The 23,408-nt window shown below is 39.4% G+C and overlaps 1 protein-coding gene across 8 annotated transcripts in view; it reads left to right on the forward strand.

Annotated features, from left to right (window-relative positions):
• Positions 1–23,408, forward strand: part of rab44 (RAB44, member RAS oncogene family) — a 24,943-nt gene continuing 1,535 nt past the window's right edge. Inside the window, exons 1-10 of one of the 8 annotated variants that reach the window (XM_049479638.1) lie at positions 1–3,614; positions 11,658–12,566; positions 13,569–18,758; positions 18,872–18,951; positions 19,202–19,356; positions 20,035–20,157; positions 21,056–21,137; positions 21,235–21,349; positions 22,978–23,076; positions 23,307–23,383. In XM_049479638.1, coding sequence (XP_049335595.1) covers positions 42–3,614; positions 11,658–12,566; positions 13,569–18,758; positions 18,872–18,951; positions 19,202–19,356; positions 20,035–20,157; positions 21,056–21,137; positions 21,235–21,349; positions 22,978–23,076; positions 23,307–23,383 — 10,403 coding nt within the window. In that variant the 5' untranslated portion in view covers positions 1–41. Of the gene's footprint in view, positions 3,615–4,852; positions 7,779–10,727; positions 11,574–11,657; positions 18,759–18,871; positions 18,952–19,201; positions 19,357–20,034; positions 20,158–21,055; positions 21,138–21,234; positions 21,350–22,977; positions 23,077–23,306; positions 23,384–23,408 lie in introns of those variants that run through there. The other 7 variants (XM_049479641.1, XM_049479635.1, XM_049479636.1 and 4 more) reach the window with 7 other exon arrangements.

Genomic DNA, 23,408 nt, shown 5'->3' on the forward strand with positions numbered 1-23,408 from the left:
CTGAATCAACAGATGAAACAGGAGAATATGGAAAAACTGATATGTCGAATGCCACATTAACAGATACTGATATTCAGCCTGTTGTCAATGAAGCAAGTAAAACAGAAGGACTAGTGAAAATAATAGAAGTACATGAAAAATCAGTACTGGAGGAAGAAATGGTTGATGACTTTGAATCAACTGATGAGCAGAAAATGCCCCATATCACAACAGACATGAAGAATAATACTTACACACCCCATGATGTTTCTCAGGAAATATCTGAGGTTGTTGAACAACTTCATGAGGAAAACAGTGAAAGTGGAAGCCCCGACCAAGTTCATGCTCCTCTAGCAAGTGGCCCAATGGAGGTTTTTCCTAAAACAATAGATAATGAAGGAGAGGGAAGACAAATGAAAGATACAGAAGCTGCAGAAGAAATTAAACATGATGTGGAGGTGAGATGTTCTCCAGAAATCTCTCATCGTGAAGTTTCTACAGACCTGCTCACTGAATCAACAGATGAAACAGGAGAATATGGAAAAACTGATATGTCACATGCCACATTTACAGATACTGATGTTCAGCCCTTTGTCAATGACGCAAGTAAAACAGAAGGACTAGTGGAAATGATAGAAGTACATGGAAAATCAGTACTAGAGGATGAGACGGTTGATGACTTTGAATCAACTGATGAGAAGAAAATGCCCCATATCACCACAGACATGCAGAATAATACTCACACACACCATGATGTTTCTCAGGAAATGTCTGAGGTAGTTGAAGAACTTGATGAGGACAATAATGAAAATGGAAGCCCCAGACAAGTTCATGCTCCTCTAACAAGTGACCCAAGGGAGATTATTCCCAAAACAATAGATAATGAAAGAGAGGAAAGAAAAAGGAGAGATACAGAAGATGCAGAAGAAATCGAACATGATGTGGAGGAGAAATGTTCCGACAAAACCCCTCTTCATAAAGTTACTACAGAACTGCTTACTGAATCACAGAGTGATGTGAGTGAGCTACCACTTAGTATGCTTGGTCCAGCTCTTGAAAAAGAAATTACTAAATCAACAGATGAAACAGGAGAGATTGAAGGGATAGATAGATCCTCTGATGCGTCAACAGATATTGATGTTCATGCTGTCGACCATGAAGTAAACAAAGCAGAAGGACTAGTGGAAGTGATAGGAGTACATGGAAAATTAGTAGAGGAGAATATGGAACCAAAAGAAGATCAAACCATCCGTTCTGCAGAAGATTCCACCACTGAACAACATTTAATTTCTGAATTATCTTCTAAAACAGCTGAACTGAGTTTACCTACTTACATACAGCCATCACCAGTAACTGAACTCTCAGACTCAAAGACAGATGATGGGAATGATCATGAAAATGTAGAAATGAAAATCACAGAACTCCATCCACAGAGTCAGAGTAAGAAAAAGAAGAGATTTGGATCAACCCGAAAACCTCAAGGAGGACACAGACCAGATAATGAAGGAGAGGAAAGACAATTGAAAGACACAGAAGCTGCAGAAGAAATTGAACACGATGTGGAGGAGAGATGTTCTGAAGAAACCACTCGTCAAGAAGTTACTACAGACCTGCTCACTGAATCACAGAGTGATGTGAGTGAGCTACCACTTAGTATGCTTGGTCCAGCCCTTGAAATAGAAATTGCTAAATCAACAGATGAAACAGGAGAGATTGAAGGGATAGATAGATCCTCTGATGCGTCAACAGATATTGATGTTCATGCTGTCGACCATGAAGTAAACAAAGCAGAAGGACTAGTGGAAGTGATAGGAGTACATGGAAAATTAGTAGAGGAGAATATGGAACCAAAAGAAGATCAAACCATCTGTTCTGCAGAAGATCCCACCACTGAACATGTACTTTCTGAATTATCTTCTGAAACAGCTGAACTGAGTTTAACTTCTAACACACAGCTGTCAATATTAACTGAACTCTCAGAGTCCAAGTCAGATGATGGGAATGATCTTGAAAATGTAGAAATGAAAATCACAGAACTCCATCCACAGAGTCAGAGTAAGAAAAAGAAGAGATTTGGATCAACCCGAAAACCTCAAGGAGGACACAGACCAGATAATGAAGGAGAGGAAAGACAATTGAAAGACACAGAAGCTGCAGAAGAAATTGAACACGATGTGGAGGAGATATGTTCTGCAGAAACCTCTCATCATGAAGTTCCTACAGACCTGCTCACTGAATCAACAGATGAAACAGAAGAATATAGAAGTAGTAATATGTTGAATGCCACAGTAACAGATACTGATGTTCAGCCTATTGTCTGTGAAGCAAGTAAAACAGAAGGACTAGTGGAAATGATAAATGTTCATGAAAAACCAGTACTGGAGGATGAGACGGTCGATGACTCAGATGAGCAGAAAATGCCCCATATCACCACAGACATGCAAAATGAAACTTCCACACTCCATGATGTTTCTCAGGAAATATCTGAGGTAGTTGAAGAACATAATGAGGACAACAATGAAAGTGGAAGCCCCAACCAAGTTCATTTTCCTCTGAAAAGTGGCCCAGTGGAGATTATTCATAAAACAATAGATAATAAAAGAGAGGAAAGAAAAAGGAGAGATACAGAAGCTGCAGATGAAATTGAACATGATGTGGAGGAGAGATGTTCTGAAGAAACCACTCGTCATGAAGTTCCTACAGACCTGCTCACTGAATCACAGAGTGATGTGAGTGGACTACCACTTAGTATGCTTGGTCCAGCTCTTGAAAAAGAAATTACTAAATCAACAGATGAAACAGGAGAGATTGAAGGGATAGATAGATCCTCTGATGCGTCAACAGATATTGATGTGCATGCTGTCGACCATGAAGTAAACAAAGCAGAAGGACTAGTGGAAGTGATAGGAGTACATGGAAAATTAGTAGAGGAGAGTATGGAACCAAAAGAAGATCAAACCATCCGTTCTGCAGAAGATCCCACCACTGAACAACATGTACTTTCTGAATTATCTTCTGAAACAGCTGAACTGAGTTTAACTTCTAACACACAGCTGTCAATATTAACTGAACTCTCAGAGTCCAAGTCAGATGATGGGAATGATCTTGAAAATGTAGAAATGAAAATCACAGAACTCCATCCACAGAGCCAGAGTAAGAAAAAGAAGAGATTTGGATCAACCCGAAAACCTCAAGGAGGACACAGACCAGATAATGAAGAAGAGGAAAGACAATTGAAACATACAGAAACTGCAGAAGAAATTGAACATGATGTGGAAGAGAGGTATTCTGAAGAAAACACTCATCATGAATTGATTACAGACCTGCCTGATATGTCGAATGCCACATTAACAGATACTGATGTTCAGCCTATTGTCTGTGAAGCAAGTAAAACAGAAGGACTAGTGGAAATAATAAATGTACATGAAAAAACAGTACTGGAGGGGGGTGAGACGGTTGATGGCTCAGATGAGCAGAAAATGCCCCATATAAATATAGACATGCAGAATGAAACTTCCACACCCCGTGATGTTTCTCAGGAAATATCTGAGGTAGTTGAAGAACTTGATGAGGACAACAATGAAAGTGGAAGCCCCAACCAAGTTCATTCTCCTCTAACAAGTGTCACAGTGGAGGTTATTCCTAAAACAATAGATAATGAAGAAGAGGAAAGAAAAAGGAGAGATACAGAAGCTGCAGAAGAAATTGAACATGATGTGGAGGAGAGATGTTCTGAAGAAACCACTCATCATGAAGTTACTACAGACCTGCTCACTGAATCACAGAGTGATGTGAGTGGACTACCACTTAGTATGCTTGGTCCAGCTCTTGAAATAGAAATTGCTAAATCAACAGATAATACAGGAGAGTGTGAAGGGATAGATAGATCCTCTGATGCGTCAACAGATATTGATGTTCATGCTGTCGGCCATGGAGTAAACAAAGCAGAAGGACTAGTGGAAGTGATAGGAGTACATGGAAAATTAGTAGAGGAGAGTATGGAACCAAAAGAAGATCAAACCATCTGTTCTGCAGAAGATTTCACCACTGAAGATCTTACAGCAGTGTGTTCAGAACAACATTTACTTTCTGAATTATCTTCTCAAACAGCTGAACTGAGTTTAACTACTAACACACAGCTGTCAACAGTAACCAAACTCTCAGAGTCCAAGCCAGATGATGGGAATGATCATGAAAATGTAGAAATAAAAATCACAGAACTTCATCCACAGAGCCAGAGTAAGAAAAAGAAGAGATTTGGATCAACCCGAAAACCTCAAGGAGGACACAGACCAGATCATGAAGAAGAGGAAAGAAAGTTGAAAGATGCAGAAGAAATTGAACATGATGTGGAGGAGATATGTTCTCCAGAATCCTCTCATCATGAAGTTCCTACAGACCTGCTCACTGAATCAACAGATGAAACAGGAGAAACTAATATGTCACATGCCACATTAACAGATACTGATGTTCAATCTGTTGTCTGTGAAGCAAGTAAAACAGAAGGACTAGTGGAAATTATAGAAGTACCTGAAAAAACAGTACTGGAGGAAGAAATTGTTGATGACTCTGAATCCACTGATGAGCAGAAAATGGCATTAATCACCACAAACATGCAGAATAATACTTACACACTCCATGATGTTTCTCAGGAAATATCTTTGGTGGTTGAAGAACTTGATGAGGAAAACAATGAAAATAGAAGCCCCAGCCAAGTTCATGCTCCTCTAACAAGTGTCACAATAGAGGTTAGAGATACAGAAGCTGCAGAAGAAATTGAACATGATGTGGAGGAGAGATGTTCTGAAGAAACCACTCATCGTGAAGTTACTACAGACCTTTTTACTGAATCACAAAGTGATGTGAGTGAGCTACCACTTAGTAAGCTTGGCCCAGCTCTTAAAAAACATGTACATGGAAAATTAGTAGAGGAGAGTATGGAACAAAAAGAAGATCAAACCATCTTTCCTGCAGAAGATCACACCACTGAACAACATGTACTTTCTGAATTATCTTCTCAAACAGCTGAACTGAGTTTAACTACTAACACACAGCTGTCAACAGTAACCGAACCCTCACAGTCCAAGCCAGATGATGGGAATGATCATGAAAATGTAGAAATAAAAATCACAGAACTTCATCCACAGAGCCAGAATAAGAAAAAGAAGAGATTTGGATCGACTCGGAAACCTCAAGGAGGACACAGACCAGATAACGAAGGAGAGGAAAAACAATTGAAAGATGCAGAAGCTGCAGAAGAAATTGAACATGATTTGGAGGAGATATGTTCTCCAGAAACCTTTCATCATGAAGTTCCTACAGACCTGCTCACTGAATCAACAGATGAAACAGGAGAACATGGAAAAACTGATATGTCACATGCTACATTAACAGATACTGATGTTCAGCCTATTGTCAATGAAGCAAGTAAAACAGAAGGACTAGTGGAAATTATAGAAGTACCTGAAAAAACAGTACTGGAGGAAGAAATTGTTGATGACTCTGAATCCACTGATGAGCAGAAAATGACATTAATCACCACAGACATGCAGAATAATACTTACACACACCATGATGTTTCTCAGGAAATATCTGAGGTGGTTGAAGAACTTGATGAGGAAAACAATAAAAATGGAAGCCCCAACCAAGTTCATGCTCCTCTAACAAGTGGCACAGTGGAGATTATTGCTGAAAAATGTGATACTATAGACATTCCAGTGAATACAGAAAATAGACGTGAAGCTATATCTGACCTAACAGGCCAGATCCCACAAGATCACAGTATATCTGAAGACAATCTAGAGAAGACAACACACAAAGAGTCAGAAAACACAACCACACTCATTCACATACAAGAATCGGTCCCCATTCAGGATAATGTGATCACAGAGACTCCAGAACTGAGCACATCTGGGAAAAGGAGAACACGAAGAAGTCATAGAGAGCAGCTTTATGGAGGTGACAAGGAAAAGATGAATGAAAAAGAAGAAAATCGAACTGACACACATAATGAAACATCCAAAACTGATGACAAACTCACTGAAGAGGAGACTATAGAACCAAAAGATCCACATGTTTGTCCTACAGAAGAACCCACCACTGAAAATGTTTCAGCAGTGTGTTCAGAACCTCATATACTTTCTGAGGTATCCTCTCTAACAGCTGATCTGAGTTTAACTACTAACATACAACCATCACCAGTAACCAAACCCTCAGACTCAAAGACAGATGATGGGAATGATTATGAAAATGTAGAAATGAAAATCACAGAACTCCATCCACAGAGTCAGAGTAAGAAAAAGAAGAGATTTGGATCAACCCGAAAACCTCAAGGAGGACACAGACCAGATAATGAAGAAGAGGAAAGAAAATTGAAACATACAGAAACTGCAGAAGAAATTGGACATGATGTGGAAGAGAGGTATTCTGAAGAAACCACTCATCATGAATTGATTACAGACCTGCCTGATATGTCGAATGCCACATTAACAGATACTGATGTTCAGCCTATTGTCTGTGAAGCAAGTAAAACAGAAGGACTAGTGGAAATGATAGAAGTACCTGAAAAAACAGTACTGGAGGAAGAAATTGTTGATGACTCTGAATCCACTGATGAGCAGAAAATGACATTAATCACCACAGACATGCAGAATAATACTTACACACTCCATGATGTTTCTCAGGACATATCTGTGGTGGTTGAAGGACTTGATGAGGACAACAATGAAAATGGCAGCCCCAACCAGTTTCATGATCTTCTAACAAGTGGCACAATGGAGTTTATTGCTGAAACACATGATAGCATAGACATTCCAGTGAATACAGAAAATAGACGTGAAGGTATATCTGACCTAACAGGCCAGATCCCACAGGATCACAGTATATCTGAAGACAATCTAGAGAAGACAACACACAAAGAGTCAGAAAACACAACCACACTCATTCACATACAGGTATCGGTCCCCATTCAGGATAATGTGATCACAGAGACTCCAGAACTGAGTACATCTGGGAAAAGGAGAAAGATAGGCTCAACACGAAGAAGTCATAGAGGGCAGCTCCATGGAGGAAACAAGAAAAAGATAACTGAAAAAGAAGAAAATGAAGCTGACACACATGATGAAATATCCAAAACTAGTGACAAACTCACTGAAGAGGAGACTATAGAACCAAAAGAGGATCAAAATGTTTGTCCTACAGATGAGCCCACCACTGAAAATGTTACAGCAGTGTGTTCAGAACAACATATACTTTCTGAGGTATCCTCTCTAACAGCTGATCTGAGTTTAACTACTAACAAACAACCATCACCAGTAACTGAACACTCAGACTCAAAGACAGATGATGGGAATGATCATGGAAATGTAGAAATGAAAATCACAGAACTCCATCCACAGAGTCAGAGTAAGAAAAAGAAGAGATTTGGATCAACCCGAAAACCTCAAGGAGGACAAAGACCAAATAATGAAGGAGAGGAAAGACAATTGAAACATACAGAAACTGCAGAAGAAATTAGACATGATGTGGAAGAGAGGTATTCTGAAGAAACCACTCATCATGAATTGATTACAGACCTGCCTGATATGTCGAATGCCACATTAACAGATACTGATGTTCAGCCTATTGTCTGTGAAGCAAGTAAAACAGAAGGACTAGTGGAAATAATACATGTACATGAAAAACCAGTACTGGAGGATGAGACGGTTGATGGCTCAGATGAGCAGAAAATTCCCCATATAAATATAGACATGCAGAATGAAACTTCCACACACCATGATGTTTCTCAGGAAATATCTGTGGTGGTTAAAGAACGTAATGAGGAAAACAATGAAAGTGGAAGTCCCAACCAAGTTCATGCCCCTCTAACAAGTGGCACAGTGGAGTTTATTCATAAAACAATAGATAATGAAGAAGAGGAAAGAAAAAGGAGAGATACAGAAGCTGCAGAAGAAATTGAACATGATGTGGAGGAGAGATGTTCTGAGGAAACGACTCATCATGAAATTACTACAGACCTGCTCACTGAATCACAGAGTGATATGAGTGAGCTACCACTTAGTATGCTTGGTCCAGCTCTTGAAAAAGAAATTGCTAAATCAACAGATGAAACAGGAGAGATTGAAGGGATAGATAGATCCTCTGATGCGTCAACAGATATTAATGTTCATGCTGTCGACCATGGAGTAAACAAAGCAGAAGGACTAGTGGAAGTGATAGGAGTACATGGAAAATTAGTAGAGGAGAGTATGGAACAAAAAGAAGATCAAACCATCCGTCCTTCAAAAGATTTCACCACTGAACAACATTTACTTTCTGAATTATCTTCTCAAACAGCTAAACTGAGTTTAACTACTAACACACAGCTGTCAACAGTAACCGAACCCTCACAGTCCAAGACAGATGATGGGAATGATTATGAAAATGTAGAAATAAAAATCACAGAACTCCATCCACAGAGTCAGAGTAAGAAAAAGAAGAGATTTGGATCAACCCGAAAACCTCAAGGAGGACACAGACCAGATCATGAAGAAGAGGAAAGAAAGTTGAAAGATGCAGAAGCTGCAGAAGAAATTGAACATGATTTGGAGGAGAGGTATTCTGAAGAAACCACTCATCATGAATTGATTACAGACCTGCCTACTGAGTTGACAGATGAAACAGGAGAAACTGATATGTCACATGCCACATTAACAGATACTGATGTTCAATCTGTTGTCTGCGAAGCAAGTAAAACAGAAGGACTAGTGGAAATTATAGAAGTACCTGAAAAAACAGTACTGGAGGAAGAAATTGTTGATGACTCTGAACCCACCGATGAGCAGAAAATGACATTAATCACCACAGACATGAAGAATAATACTTACACACTCCATGATGTTTCTCAGGAAATATCTGGGGTAGTTGAAGAACTTGATGAGGACAACAATGAAAGTGGAAGCCCCAGCCAAGTTCATGCTCCTCTAACAAGTGGCACAGTGGAGGTTATTCCTAAAACAATAGATAATGAAGGAGAGGAAAGACAATTGAGAGATACAGAAGCTGCAGAAGAAATTGAACATGATGTGGAGGAGAGATGTTCTGAAGAAACCACTCATCGTGAAGTTACTACAGACCTGCTTACTGAATCACAGAGTGATGTGAGTGAGCTACCACTTAGTGTGCTTGGTCCAGCTCTTGAAAAACATGTACATGGAAAATTAGTAGAGGAGAGTATGGAAAAAAAAGAAGATCAAACCATCTTTCCTGCAGAAGATCCCACCACTGAACAACATGTACTTTCTGAATTATCTTCTCAAACAGCTGATCTGAGTTTAACTACTAACATACAACCATCACCAGTAACCAAACCCTCAGACTCAAAGACAGATGATGGGAATGATCATGAAAATGTAGAAATGAAAATCACAGAACTCCATCCACAGAGTCAGAGTAAGAAAAAGAAGAGATTTGGATCAACCCGAAAACCTCAAGAAAGACACAGACCAGATAATGAAGGAGAGGAAAGACAAATGAAAGATAAAGAAGCTGCAGAAGAACTTGAACATGATGTGGAGGGGAGATGTTCTGATGAAACCCCTCTTCATGAAGTTACTACAGACCTGCTTACTGAATCCTGTAGTGATGGGAGTGGACTACCACTTAGTATGCTTAGTCCAGCTCTTGAAATAGAAATTGCTAAATCAACAGATAATACAGGACAGTGTGAAGGGATAGATAGATCCTCTGATGCGTCAACAGATATTGATGTTCATGCTGTCGGCCATGGAGTAAACAAAGCAGAAGGACTAGTGGAAGTGATAGGAGTACATGGAAAATTAGTAGAGGAGAGTATGGAACCAAAAGAAGATCAAACCATCTGTTCTGCAGAAGATTCCACCACTGAACAACATTTAATTTCTGAATTATCTTCTGAAACAGCTGAACTGAGTTTACCTACTAACATACAACCATCACCAGTAACTGAACTCTCAGACTCAAAGACAGATGATGGGGATAATCATGAAAATGTAGAAATGAAAACCACAGAACTACATCCACAGAGCCAAAATAAGAAAAAGAAGAGATTTGGATCAACCCGAAAACCTCAAGGAGGACACAGACCAGATCATGAAGGAGAGGAAAGAAAAAAGAAAGATACTGAAGCTGTAGAAGAAATTGAAAATGATGTGGAGGAGAGATTTTCTCCAGAAACCACACATCATGAAGTTCCTACAGACCTGCTCACTGAATCAACAGATGAAACAGGTGAACATGGTACAACTGATATGTCACATGCAACATTAACAGATACTGATGTTCAGCCCTTTGTCTGTGAAGCAAGTAAAACAGAAGGACTTGTGGAAATTATAGAAGTACCTGAAAAAACAGTACTGGAGGAAGAAAGTGTTGATGACTCTGAATCCACCGATGAGCAGAAAATGCCATTAATCACCACAGACATGCAGAATAATACTTACACACACCATGATGTTTCTCAGGAAATAGATGTGGTGGTTGAAGAACTTGATGAGGAAAACAATGAAAATAGAAGCCCCAGCCAAGTTCATGCTCCTCTAACAAGTGGCACAGTGGAGTTTATTGCTGAAAAAGATGATACTATAGACATTCCAGTGAATACAGAAAATAGACGTGAAGCTATATCTGACCTAACAGGCCAGATCCCACAAGATCACAGTATATCTGAAGACAATCTAGAGAAGACAACACACAAAGAGTCAGAAAACACAACCACACTCATTCACACACAGGAATCAGTCACCATTCAGGATAATGTGATCACAGAGACTCCAGAACTGAGCACATCTGGGAAAAGGAGAAAGATAGGCTCAACACGAAGAAGTCATAGAGGGCAGCTCCATGGAGGAAACAAGAAAAAGATAAATGAAAAAGAAGAAAATCAAGCTGACATACATGATGAAATATCCAAAACTGATGACAAACTCACTGAAGAGGAGACTATAGAACCAAAAGAGGATCAAAATGTTTGTCCTACAGGTGATCTCACCACTGAAGATGTTTCAGCAGTGTGTTCAGAACAACATATACTTTCTGAGGTATCCTCTCTAACAGCTGATCTGAGTTTAACTACTAACAAACAACCATCACCAGTAACCAAACCCTCAGACTCAAAGACAGATGATGGGAATGATCATGAAAATGTAGAAATGAAAATCACAGAACTCCATCCACAGAGCCAGAATAAGAAAAAGAAGAGATTTGGATCGACTCGAAAACCTCAAGGAGGACACAGACCAGATAATGAAGAAGAGGAAAGACAATTGAAACATACAGAAACTGCAGAAGAAATTGGACATGATGTGGAAGAGAGGTATTCTGAAGAAACCACTCATCATGAATTGATTACAGACCTGCCTGATATGTCGAATGCCACATTAACAGATACTGATATTCAGCCTATTGTCTGTGAAGCAAGTAAAACAGAAGGACTAGTGGAAATAATAAATGTACATGAAAAACCAGTACTGGAGTATGAGAAGGTTGATGGCTCAGACGAGCAGAAAATGCCCCATATAAATATAGACATGCAGAATGAAACTTCCACACTCCATGATGTTTCTCAGGAAATATCTGAGGTAGTTGAAGAACTTGATGAGTACAACAATGAAAGTGGAAGCCCCAACCAAGTTCATTCTCCTCTAACAAGTGGCCCAGTGGAGGTTATTCCCAAAACAATAGATAAAGAAGAAGAGGAAAGAAAAAGGAGAGATACAGAAGCTGCAGAAGAAATTGAACATGATGTGGAGGAGAGATGTTCTGATGAAACCACTCATCATGAAGTTACTACAGACCTGCTCACTGAATCACAGAGTGATGTGAGTGAGCTGCCACTTAGTATGCTTGGTCCAGCCCTTGAAAAAGAAATGGCTAAATCAACAGATGAAATAGGAGTACATGGAGAATTAGTAGAGGAGAGTATGGTACCAAAAGAAGATAAAACCATCTGTTCTGCAGAAGATCCCACCACTGAACAACATGTACTTTCTGAATTATCTTCTCAAACAGCTGAACTGAGTTTAACTACTAACACACAGCTGTCAACAGTAACCAAACCCTCAGAGTCCAAGCCAGATGATGGGAATGATCATGAAAATGTAGACATGAAAATCACAGAACTCCATCCACAGAGCCAGAGTAAGAAAAAGAAGAGATTTGGATCAACCCGAAAACCTCAAGGAGGACACAGACCAGATAATGAAGGAGAGGAAAGACAATTGAAAGATACAGAAGCTGTAGAAGAAATTGAACATGATGTGGAGGAGATATGTTCTTCAGAAACCTTTCATCATGAAGTTCCTACTGACCTGCTTATTGAATCAACAGATGAAACAGGAGAACATGGGACAACTGATATGTCACATGCTACATTAACAGATACTGATGTTCAGCCTATTGTCTGTGAAGCAAGTAAAACAGAAGGACTAGTGGAAATAATAAATGTACATGAAAAACCAGTACTGGAGTATGAGAAGGTTGATGGCTCAGACGAGCAGAAAATGCCCCATATAAATATAGACATGCAGAATGAAACTTCCACACTCCATGATGTTTCTCAGGAAATATCTGAGGTAGTTGAAGAACTTGATGAGTACAACAATGAAAGTGGAAGCCCCAACCAAGTTCATTCTCCTCTAACAAGTGGCCCAGTGGAGGTTATTCCCAAAACAATAGATAAAGAAGAAGAGGAAAGAAAAAGGAGAGATACAGAAGCTGCAGAAGAAATTGAACATGATGTGGAGGAGAGATGTTCTGATGAAACCACTCATCATGAAGTTACTACAGACCTGCTCACTGAATCACAGAGTGATGTGAGTGAGCTGCCACTTAGTATGCTTGGTCCAGCCCTTGAAAAAGAAATGGCTAAATCAACAGATGAAATAGGAGTACATGGAGAATTAGTAGAGGAGAGTATGGTACCAAAAGAAGATAAAACCATCTGTTCTGCAGAAGATCCCACCACTGAACAACATGTACTTTCTGAATTATCTTCTCAAACAGCTGAACTGAGTTTAACTACTAACACACAGCTGTCAACAGTAACCAAACCCTCAGAGTCCAAGCCAGATGATGGGAATGATCATGAAAATGTAGACATGAAAATCACAGAACTCCATCCACAGAGCCAGAGTAAGAAAAAGAAGAGATTTGGATCAACCCGAAAACCTCAAGGAGGACACAGACCAGATAATGAAGGAGAGGAAAGACAATTGAAAGATACAGAAGCTGTAGAAGAAATTGAACATGATGTGGAGGAGATATGTTCTTCAGAAACCTTTCATCATGAAGTTCCTACTGACCTGCTTATTGAATCAACAGATGAAACAGGAGAACATGGGACAACTGATATGTCACATGCTACATTAACAGATACTGATGTTCAGCCTATTGTCTGTGAAGCAAGTAAAACAGAAGGACTAGTGGAAATGATAGAAGTACACGAAAAATCAGTACTAGAGGATGAGACGGTTAATGACTTTGAATCCACTGATGAGCAGAAAATGCCCCATATCACCACAGACATGCAGAATAATACTTCCACACACCATGATGTTTCTCAGGACATATCTGAGGTAGTTGAAGAACTTTATGAGGACAACAATGAAAGTGGAAGTCCCAACCAAGTTCATGTTCCTCTAACAAGTGGCACAGTGGATGTTATTCCTAAAACAATAGATAATGAAAGAGAGGAAAGAAAAGGGAGAGATACAGAAGCTGCAGAAGAAATTGAACATGATGTGGAGGAGAGATGTTCTGATGAAACCACTCGTCATGAAGTTCCTACAGACCTACTCAATGAAACACAGAGTGATGTGAGTGGGCTACCACTTAGTATGCTTGGTCCAGCTCTTGAAAAAGAAATAGCTAAATCAACAGATAATACAGGACAGTGTGAAGGGATAGATAGATCCTCTGATGCGTCAACAGATATTGATGTTCATGCTGTCGACCATGGAGTAAACAAAGCAGAAGGACTAGTGGAAGTGATAGGAGTACATGGAAAATTAATAGAGGAGAGTATGGAACCAAAAGAAGATCAAACCATCTGTTCTGCAGAAGATTTCACCACTGAACAACATGTACTTTCTGAATTATCTTCTACAACAGCTGAACTGAGTTTAACTACTAACATACAACCATCACCAGTAACTGAACTCTCAGACTCAAAGACAGATGATGGGAATGATCATGAAAATGTAGAAATGAAAATCACAGAACTACATCCACAGAGTCAGAGTAAGAAAAAGAAGAGATTTGGATCAACCCGAAAACCTCAAGGAGGACACAGACCAGATCATGAAGAAGAGGAAAGACAATTGAAAGATGCAGAAGCTGCAGAAGAAATTGAACATGATGTGGAGAAGAGATGTTCTCCAGAAACCTCTCATCATGAAGTTCCTACAAACCTGCTCACTGAATCAACAGATGAAACAGGAGAACATGGGACAACTGATAAGTCGAATGCCACATTAACAGATACTGATGTTCAGCCTGTTGTCAATGAAGCAAGTAAAACAGAAGGACTAGTGGAAATGATAAGAATACATGAAAAATCATTACTGGAGGATGAGAAGTTTGATAACTTTGAATCCACTGATAAGCAAAAAATGCCCCATATCAGCACAGACATGCAGAATAATACTCACACACACCATGATGTTTCTCAGGAAATATCTGAGGTAGTTGATGAGGACAATCGTGAAAATGGAAGCCCCAACCAAGTTCATGCTCCTCTAACCAGTGGCACAGAGGAGTTTATTACTGAAACACATGATAGTGTAGACATTCCAGTGAATACAGAAAATAGACGTGAAGCTATATCTGACCTAACAGGCCAGATCCCACAGGATCACAGTACATCTGAAGACAATCTAGAGAAGACAACACACAAAGAGTCAGAAAACACAACCACACTCATTCACACACAGGAATCGGTCCCCATTCAGGATAATGTGATCACAGAGACTCCAGAACTGAGTACATCTGGGAAAAGGAGAACACGAAGAAGTCATAGAGAGCAGCTTTATGGAGGTGACAAGGAAAAGATAAATATAAGTGAAATCAATAAAGAAAAGAGGTATATAGAGAAAAATGATTTGTATCTTATAGAAAGATCTTGCATTTCAGGCACAAACGCAGCTGAGAAACTTACTGAAGAGGAGACTATGGAACCAGAAGAAGAAATCAGCAATTGTCCTACAGAAGATCCCACTACTAAAGATTTTACAGCATTGGGTTCAGAACAACATTTACTTTCTGAATTATCCTTTCAAACAGCTGATCTGAGTTTAACTACTAACATACAGCCATCACCAGTAACCGAAACTTCAGACTCCAAGACAGATGGGAATGATCATGAAAATGTAGAAATAAAAATCACAGAACTCCATCCACAGAGCCAGAATAAGAAAAAGAAGAGATTTGGATCAACCCGGAGACCTCAAGGAGGACACAGACCAGATAATGAAGGAGAGAAAAGAAAATGGAAAGATACAGAAGCTGCAGGAGAAATTGAACATGATGTGGAGGAGAGATGTTCTCCAGAAATCTCTCATCATGAAAGTACTGCAGACCTGCTGACTAAATCACAGAGTGATTTGAGTGGATCACTGAGTGTGATTAACCCTTCTCCGGAAAAAGAAATTGCTGATTCAACAAACAAAACAGGAGAATGTGAAAGGTTTCATATGCCATTTGTTGCATTGACAGATACTGTTGTTCACACTGTTGATCATGACGTAAGCAAAGAAGATAGACTGTTGGAAAATTCTGAAGGACATGGAAAACCAGTACTAGAGATTAAGAAGGTTGATGAGACTGAATCCTCAGAGGTTAATACTGAAACTCATGATAGAGTAGGTATTCCAGTGAATGCCGAAAATATTCATGCAATTACACCTGACCAAATAAAACAGTTTTTGCATCATGATATATCTGAAGTCCATCCAGAGGAGCCAACAGACAGAGAGCCAGAAAGCACCAGCTTAGGCATTCACATACAGGAAATAAAAACAACTGAGGGTAGTGCGATTGCTCACAATCCAGAACTGAGCACATCTGGGAAAAGAAGAAAGATTGGCTCAACTCGAAGGAGTCACAGAGAGCAGCTCCACGGAGGTGGCAGAAAAACAATTAACGAAAAAGAAGAAAATATTTGTGAAAAAGACAAAAATAGGAATTTCGAAGACACAAAAAATGTTAATGAAGAGCAGAGTATGGAAGCAAAAGAAGAAGAAAGCACCATTCATACAGAAGATCCCACCACTGATGATTTTCCAGCAGTGTGTTCAGAACATGTACTTTCTGAATCATCCTCTCAAACAGCTGAACTGAGTTTGTCTACTAACATACAACCATCCCCACTCACTGAACACCCAGATGATGGGAATGATCATGAAAATGTAGAATTGAAAATTACAGAACTCCATCCACAGAGCCAGAGTAAGAAAAAGAAGAGATTTGGATCAACCCGAAAACCTCAAGGAGGACACAGACCAGATAATGAAGAAGAGGAAAGAAAATGGAAAGATACAGAAGCTGCAGAAGAAACTGAAAATGATGTTGAGGAGAGATGTTCTAAAGAAACCACTCATTATGAGATTTCCACAGACCTGCTGATTGAATCACAGAGTGATATGAGTGAACCATCACTGAGTATGCTTGACCCACCTTTGGAAAAGGTAACTGCTGAATCATCAGATGAAACAGGAGAGTGTGGAGGGGTAGATCTGCCAGCAGAAAAACCTGTGCAAATTACAGACGTACATCACAAATTGGTACTAGAGGTTGAGAAGGTTGATGACTCAAAATCCTCAGAGATTAATGTTCAAATTCAAGATAGCATAGAACTAGAGAAGCCAACAAACATAATCCAAAGTCATACAAGCACAGACTCACTCATTCACACACAGGAATCAAACACCATTCAGGATAATGTGATCCCTGAGAGTTCAGAACTGAGCACATCTGGGAAAAAGAGAAAAATAGGATCAACTCGAAGAAGTCATAGAGAGCAGCTCCATGGACGAGACAAGAAAAAGATAAATGAAGAAGAAGAAAATCAAGGTGCAAAAGATGAAGAGGAGAGGTATGGTGAAGAGAGTGCTTTTAACCTTGCAGATAGATCTATCAAATCAGGCACACAAATAGTTATTGAAGAGGAAAGTATGCCAGCAAAAGAAGAAATTGGTGCCAGTCAAACAGAAGATCCCACCACTGAAAATGTGTGTTCAGAACAACATGTACTTTCTGAATTATCTTCTCAAACAGCTGAACTGATTTTAACTACTAACATACAACCATCACCAGTAAGTGAGTCCAAGACAGATGAAGATGGGAATGATCATGAAAATGTAAAAATGAAAATCACAGAACTCCATCCACAGAGCCAGAGTAAGAAAAAGAAAAGATTTGGATCAACCCGAAAACCTCAAGGAGGACACAGACCAGATAATGAAGAAGAGGAAAGACAATTGAAAGATACTGAAGCTGCAGAAGAAACTGAACATGGTGTGGAGGAGAGATGTTCTCAAGAAACCACTCATTATGACATTTCTACAGACCTAATGATTGAATCACAGAGTGATTTGAGTGGATTTTCACTGTGTATGATTGACCCATCTCTGGAAAAAGAAACACAACTACAAAATGCAGCTACTGATCTTCACTTACAAGATTTCAAAAACCTTCAATGTATTGTGATATCGGAGAAGGGCTCAAATCCTAAAGAGCAACACCTTAGAGATGACCAGAAGGAGGCCACTGAAGAGCTGAAAGAAGAAGGCACCACTAAGGAACTAGAGCTTGAAGAAAGTACAGCAGTTACTCAGGAAGCTAGTTTAGAGGCTGAGACACTGAGGAACTTAAATTGTACATCTAACGCAGAAACAGCTCATCCATCCATAGCTACAGAGCTCTCTGTACCTGCAGATTCAGTAAACCTTGTGATACCTGAAGCTGAAAAAATGGACAAGAAAAGAAGAAAGATGGGTTCAACTCGCAGGAGTTACAAGGGAGCAGATAGAAAGGAGGTTCTGGGAGAAACAGGGGGTAAGGACCCAAGAGCTGATGAAGATATGGAGGACACGCTGCTTCATGACACAGCTTCTGGATGGGGGATTACAGCAAACACAACAGGGCAAGATACTGAACCACAAATTCACCATATGTTTGATAAATCAGAAGGCTCACTTCTCAACGAGATTGAGTTTGAACTAAACATGAGTTGTCAACTGAGTCACACAGCTCCTGCTATCTTAGAGAGCTCAGTAAACAATACCCTGTCTCCATATAATTCATCAGAAAATTCACAACCAGCAGCTGAGCAGTGTAGGAGTAGTTCCGAACTTCAGCACTCTCAAAACTCTCAAATTCAAGCTGAAATCAGCTCCCCAGCGAGGAGAAGAAAAATGGGGTCGACTCGCAAGACACCCAGGAACAAGCAAACAGAAGACATGAAGGATGACAGCCTAGAGACTGAACATCAAGCAGAAAATCTGGACAAGATTGAACTGGAGAGAGAAAAGGCCAAGGACATGCTTACAGTAAAAATGACAGAAGATAAGAAAGAATCTGTTGAGCTCACTCCTAAAGTCCATGACAGCTCAGCATCTACAGAGCTACCTCCTCCAGGGAGTAAGAGGAAGTTTGGGTCCAGACGCACTGCGAAGGGCAGCAGAAATCTGGGTGGTTTACCACCTGATGAATTTGAGCCCAACCAGGAAAAAACAGAAGATGCCCAAGTCCTCTCTGATGAGTTGACAGTATGTACTTGACATTAACTTTCAGTTTTTAGTTTTATGTGTTCACATTTTCATCATAAATAACGCTGCTTACATTTTTACAGCTTGAGACATGATTTTGTTCTGTTGTACAGGTTTGTGATCCATACTTCACATCAGGACCACAGAGCACACCTGTCTGTCAACCAGTCGAAGACGATAACATGGAAGCCAGGTATAAATAAAATGTCTCTCTAATCATAATCTGAGAAACATAATTCATTATTTTGTCCATAGTCCAAAGAATGACTCTTGTACAGTGAAGGTATTGTAAAATAATCTAATGTGTATGGATTTCTACAATGTTACACATATCTTTTAAGTGTTTCTGAATTGATTTTTGAGCTTGACAGAATTGACATACATATAATAATTCAGACTGCCAGTTAGTAATAATAATGATACACTGTCATTCTTTCCTTCAGCAGCCTAGGAAAGGAACATGTTAACAACTCTGCTGTGAATGAAGCGGATGTATCTGCTGGCCTGGTCTCATTGGATGACCTCAGAAAGTCTGCACTCTATAATGGAAGCACTGGAAAAAGAGAAAAGATAGACTTTGAGAGATGGAGTGAGCAAAGTAAGAGAGAAATGGCCGTTTTTGGAGGGGGACAGCTGGGGCAGATGGGGATTCTTGAAAAGTATATTGGCAGTTTCCAACTGTCCAACTGCTGCTAGCTAGAACATGTTTGGTGTTCAATGTTTTCTTTTTTTTATATTTAAACAAAAAGAAAACATTGTTATGTTGGCGAGTTAATGCCACGCCATCTGTTTTGAGTATTTTTGAGAGTAATGTTAACTTAATTTGCTGATGTGAATTCTAAAAGTTTCTGACATTATAATCTGTATGCAATTTATTAGGGTGACCATATATATATATTCTTTTAAAAAGAGGACACTGGAAAAAAACATAGGCTTCTCTTGTGGTTAGGATGTTGTGGCTGAGGGCTTGTAAAACTGTGGCGGTGTGTGTGTGTGTCTGTGTGTGTCTGTGTGCTGTGTCAGATAACTAAGGAGTGTATATATTTCAGAAAATGTAAAAAAAAAATCAGTTGCTTGATTCCTTGATCTACATCACCTACATAGCTCCAGTACAAAGCTAAAGAAAGAAACCTAGGATATTAAACATTCTTTGTTCTAGTTGATCAGTTATGTTTAGTGAAAAATGAAAATGTGCAGAATTTGATTTCTTGCTGCACTGTTGCTTTAAGAGAACTACAGTGCACAAACCTGTAGTGAACTTAACACACTTGTGTAGTTCCAGATTTTGGAGTAGCTGTGTATAATGTGGTGATGGTAGGAAACAGCAGTGTGGGGAAGACATCGTTCATGAATCGCCTCCAGAGTGGACACTTCAGCCCTGATTACTGTTCAACTATTGGTAAGTCAGGTGTAGGCTTCTGAGTGGCACAACTGTCTAACTGTTGATCTTGTCATTGAGAAATTGCCAATCTTATCCCTGGCAATGACACAGCCATCTGTGATTCAGGTTTAATGATAGCCTAATTGGTCTTGCTCGTTTTTCGTGGGATGGGTTGGCCCTCCACCACATGTGTTTCTTGTATCTTCAAAGCTCTTACAATCGCCTACAAGGTGATGACAGAACAGCTCCTTCCTACCTGCACTGATCACTCCTGAAGGCTTACGCTACCTCCCGGCCGCTGCGCTCCTCCAATGAACGTCGCCTTGCTTTGCCAAACATTCACACAAAGCAATCCAGACTGTTCTCATACAGAGTTCCCCAATGGTGGAACAAACTACCTTCCACTACCAGATCAGGAGAATCTCTTGCTATCTTTAAGAAACTCCTGAAGACAGAGCTCTTCAAAGGGCACTTACTCTCTTAACACCTCAAACTACTTCTAACCTCATTTCCTTCCTCCCCTCCTTCACTCCTCTATCCCATTATTTCCCTTCGACCTCCTTTAAGCCCTGTATAAAAATGTTTAACCTTTAACTTCTATTACTTTTGTACTTGACTATTGGACAAAAGCGTCTACCATGTATCTGATGTTACAATTGTAAAAGCAGTTAGTTTTCTTCTGAGTTTTGTCCTGCACAGTGCGCTGTTAGTGGCAACTAAACAAATATATATGATTGGGTTGATTTAATGTATCAAGTGCTAGCAATCACTCTCTCAGTATTGGTTGTATTGTGCAACATGAGAAAAAGCTAAGTGTGTGAGAGAACTGGAAATAAAATAAGTATTTCAATAATTTATAAACTGTTGTCTAATTCTAAGAGCAATTATGTGTGTGTGCATGCCTGGATGTATCTAGGTGTTGATACCTGTGTTCAGAACATCACACTCGGAGGCAGGACTGTTAAACTGCATGTTTGGGACACAGCAGGCCAGGAGAGGTAACACATCAGCTGATAAACTCTTAAGTAAAAGATGCTTAGAGGGTTTTTTGAGCGGTGCTAAAATCATCATTATCTTCTTATTTTTCGTCTTTAGATATCACAGCATCACCAGACAGGTGTTCCACAAGGCCCAGGGGCTTCTGTTGATGTATGACATCACATCCTCTGAGAGTTTCTGTGCAGTACGCAACTGGGTCACCCAGATTAAGGTTGGTGTTATGAACTTCTCAATCAAGTCTTTTTATTATTGATATATTGTTTGTCTACATGGCACAATCATTTAAAGGAGAACTCTGGTGTAAAATGGTCTTTTTTGTAGTAAAACATGATAAAAAAGTACTTACCTTTGATAAATATAGCACGCCTCCATTCTCCCACAGCGCTCCGAGATCCAGAAATTTTAACAGTTTGTCCAAACATCCTTCAGACTGTGTGACATGGGGCAGAATTTGCATCAATAAATCTCTTTTTCACCCGTTATCCAGCTTAAAGTAGCTCCACACCTCCTTGCTAGAATCCGGAAAACCCTGATACGTAAAATGAGGCATTAATAACTTAAAAAGTGCACAAGAAGCTTATTAAAAAACATTGTTTATATCCTATAAGGAGAGCTTCAGCTCCAAGCGCCACCATTTCTGAACTGAAAATAACATAGACATATACATACATAGACTCTGCAAAGCGTAGCAGCCGGGCGCCAGGAGGCAGGCAATGCAGAGTCTATGTATATATATATATATATATATTTATGTTATTTTCAGTTGAGTAATGGCGGCGCTCAGAGCTGAAGCTCCCGTTATAGGATGTAAACAGTGGTTTTTAATAAGCTTCTTAACAACTTAATAACGAGGCATTAATAACTTTAGTAAGTTATTTTTTAAGTAATTAATGCCTTGTTTTAAATGTCAGGGCTCGCCAGATTCTAGCAAGGAGGTGTGGAGCTGTTTTGAGCTGGATAACAATGGAAAAAGCAATTTATGGGGGCAAATTATGCCCCGTGTCACCCAGTCTGAAGTATGTTTGGACAAACTGTTAAAAATTTCTGGATCTCGGAACACTGTGGGAGAACAGAGGTGTGCAATTCATTAAAGGTGAGTTGTTTTACAACACCAACATTCCATTTTAAATAATTTACCATGATGACCGCTATGTGCAACACCACTACTTATTTATTATTTATTTACTGTCAAATACCGCAACACATATGTACTGGGTATCAGTGAGCAGCTCAGTTTGTTTTTTATTGCTGGCACATGACTTTAAATATTTTAAGGTTAAAATAATGTAACAAACAACAATTTCATAACTATTATTAACATTTTGTTCTAGACATCGCCTCAGAACTAGTTATATGGACCAAAAAACATCCATTTACGTGTTTTAATGGTTAAATGGTTGGAACACAAGCCAAAAATACACTTTTAAAACAAGCTAGTTTTGTTGTATCTCCAGAACTAACCCAGCACTTCTACATTCTGGAAATAAGGTCAGATTAACAAACACAGACTAACACACTGTCCTGTAACGATGCTCCCCGGATGTTGAGTATATGTCAGTTAGGGACTTCATTAGTTAAAGTGAAGGATAAAGGAGAGCTGTAAGGAACTTTACATAGCTTTTGAAGGGTCTGTGACACATATGTCACAATGGGATCTTCTGGGTTAATTTTTCAGAGTCACATTTTCTAGTATCTCACCTTATCTGTGCTTTAAATCCATAATTTGTCTCTTAATTTTGTGTCAATTGAAGTTTATTGCTCAGTTTATCGTTCAACATTTAAACACTCCAGGTCATTTCCTTCCTGTTAGATCCATTAATCCAATGTAATCCTGCACAGGAATGCGCTCCTGATGATGTCATCATGATTTTACTTGGCAACAAGAATGACTGTGCAGAGAGAAAAGTCCAGCTTCAGGAAGGGGAGGATCTGTCGAGGGTACGGTGACATCGATACTCCCTGTCTCATGATTAACAGTGTGCAAACATGACGAGTGTTGATAAGCCTGGTTTCATAAACAACATTCAGTTTATCAGGCCTACACTAGATTACTGCTTAACTAGCTGGAACAATTAGGAAACTAATAATAAGCAGTCAGATTGTGAATTTTCCCTTGTGGGATTATCTTATCTAATGTATATGCCATCGTGTTATTTTCTCTACTGCAGGAGTATAAAATTCATTTTCTGGAGTGCAGTGCTGCAACTGGTGAGAATGTAGAAGAATCTATGAAGACTTTAGCCTGGTAAGTAATACTGTGCTTTCAAAAA

This window comes from Astyanax mexicanus, chromosome 5, assembly GCF_023375975.1.
Source record: "Astyanax mexicanus isolate ESR-SI-001 chromosome 5, AstMex3_surface, whole genome shotgun sequence".
In the NCBI taxonomy this organism is placed as follows: Eukaryota; Metazoa; Chordata; class Actinopteri; order Characiformes; family Acestrorhamphidae; genus Astyanax; species Astyanax mexicanus.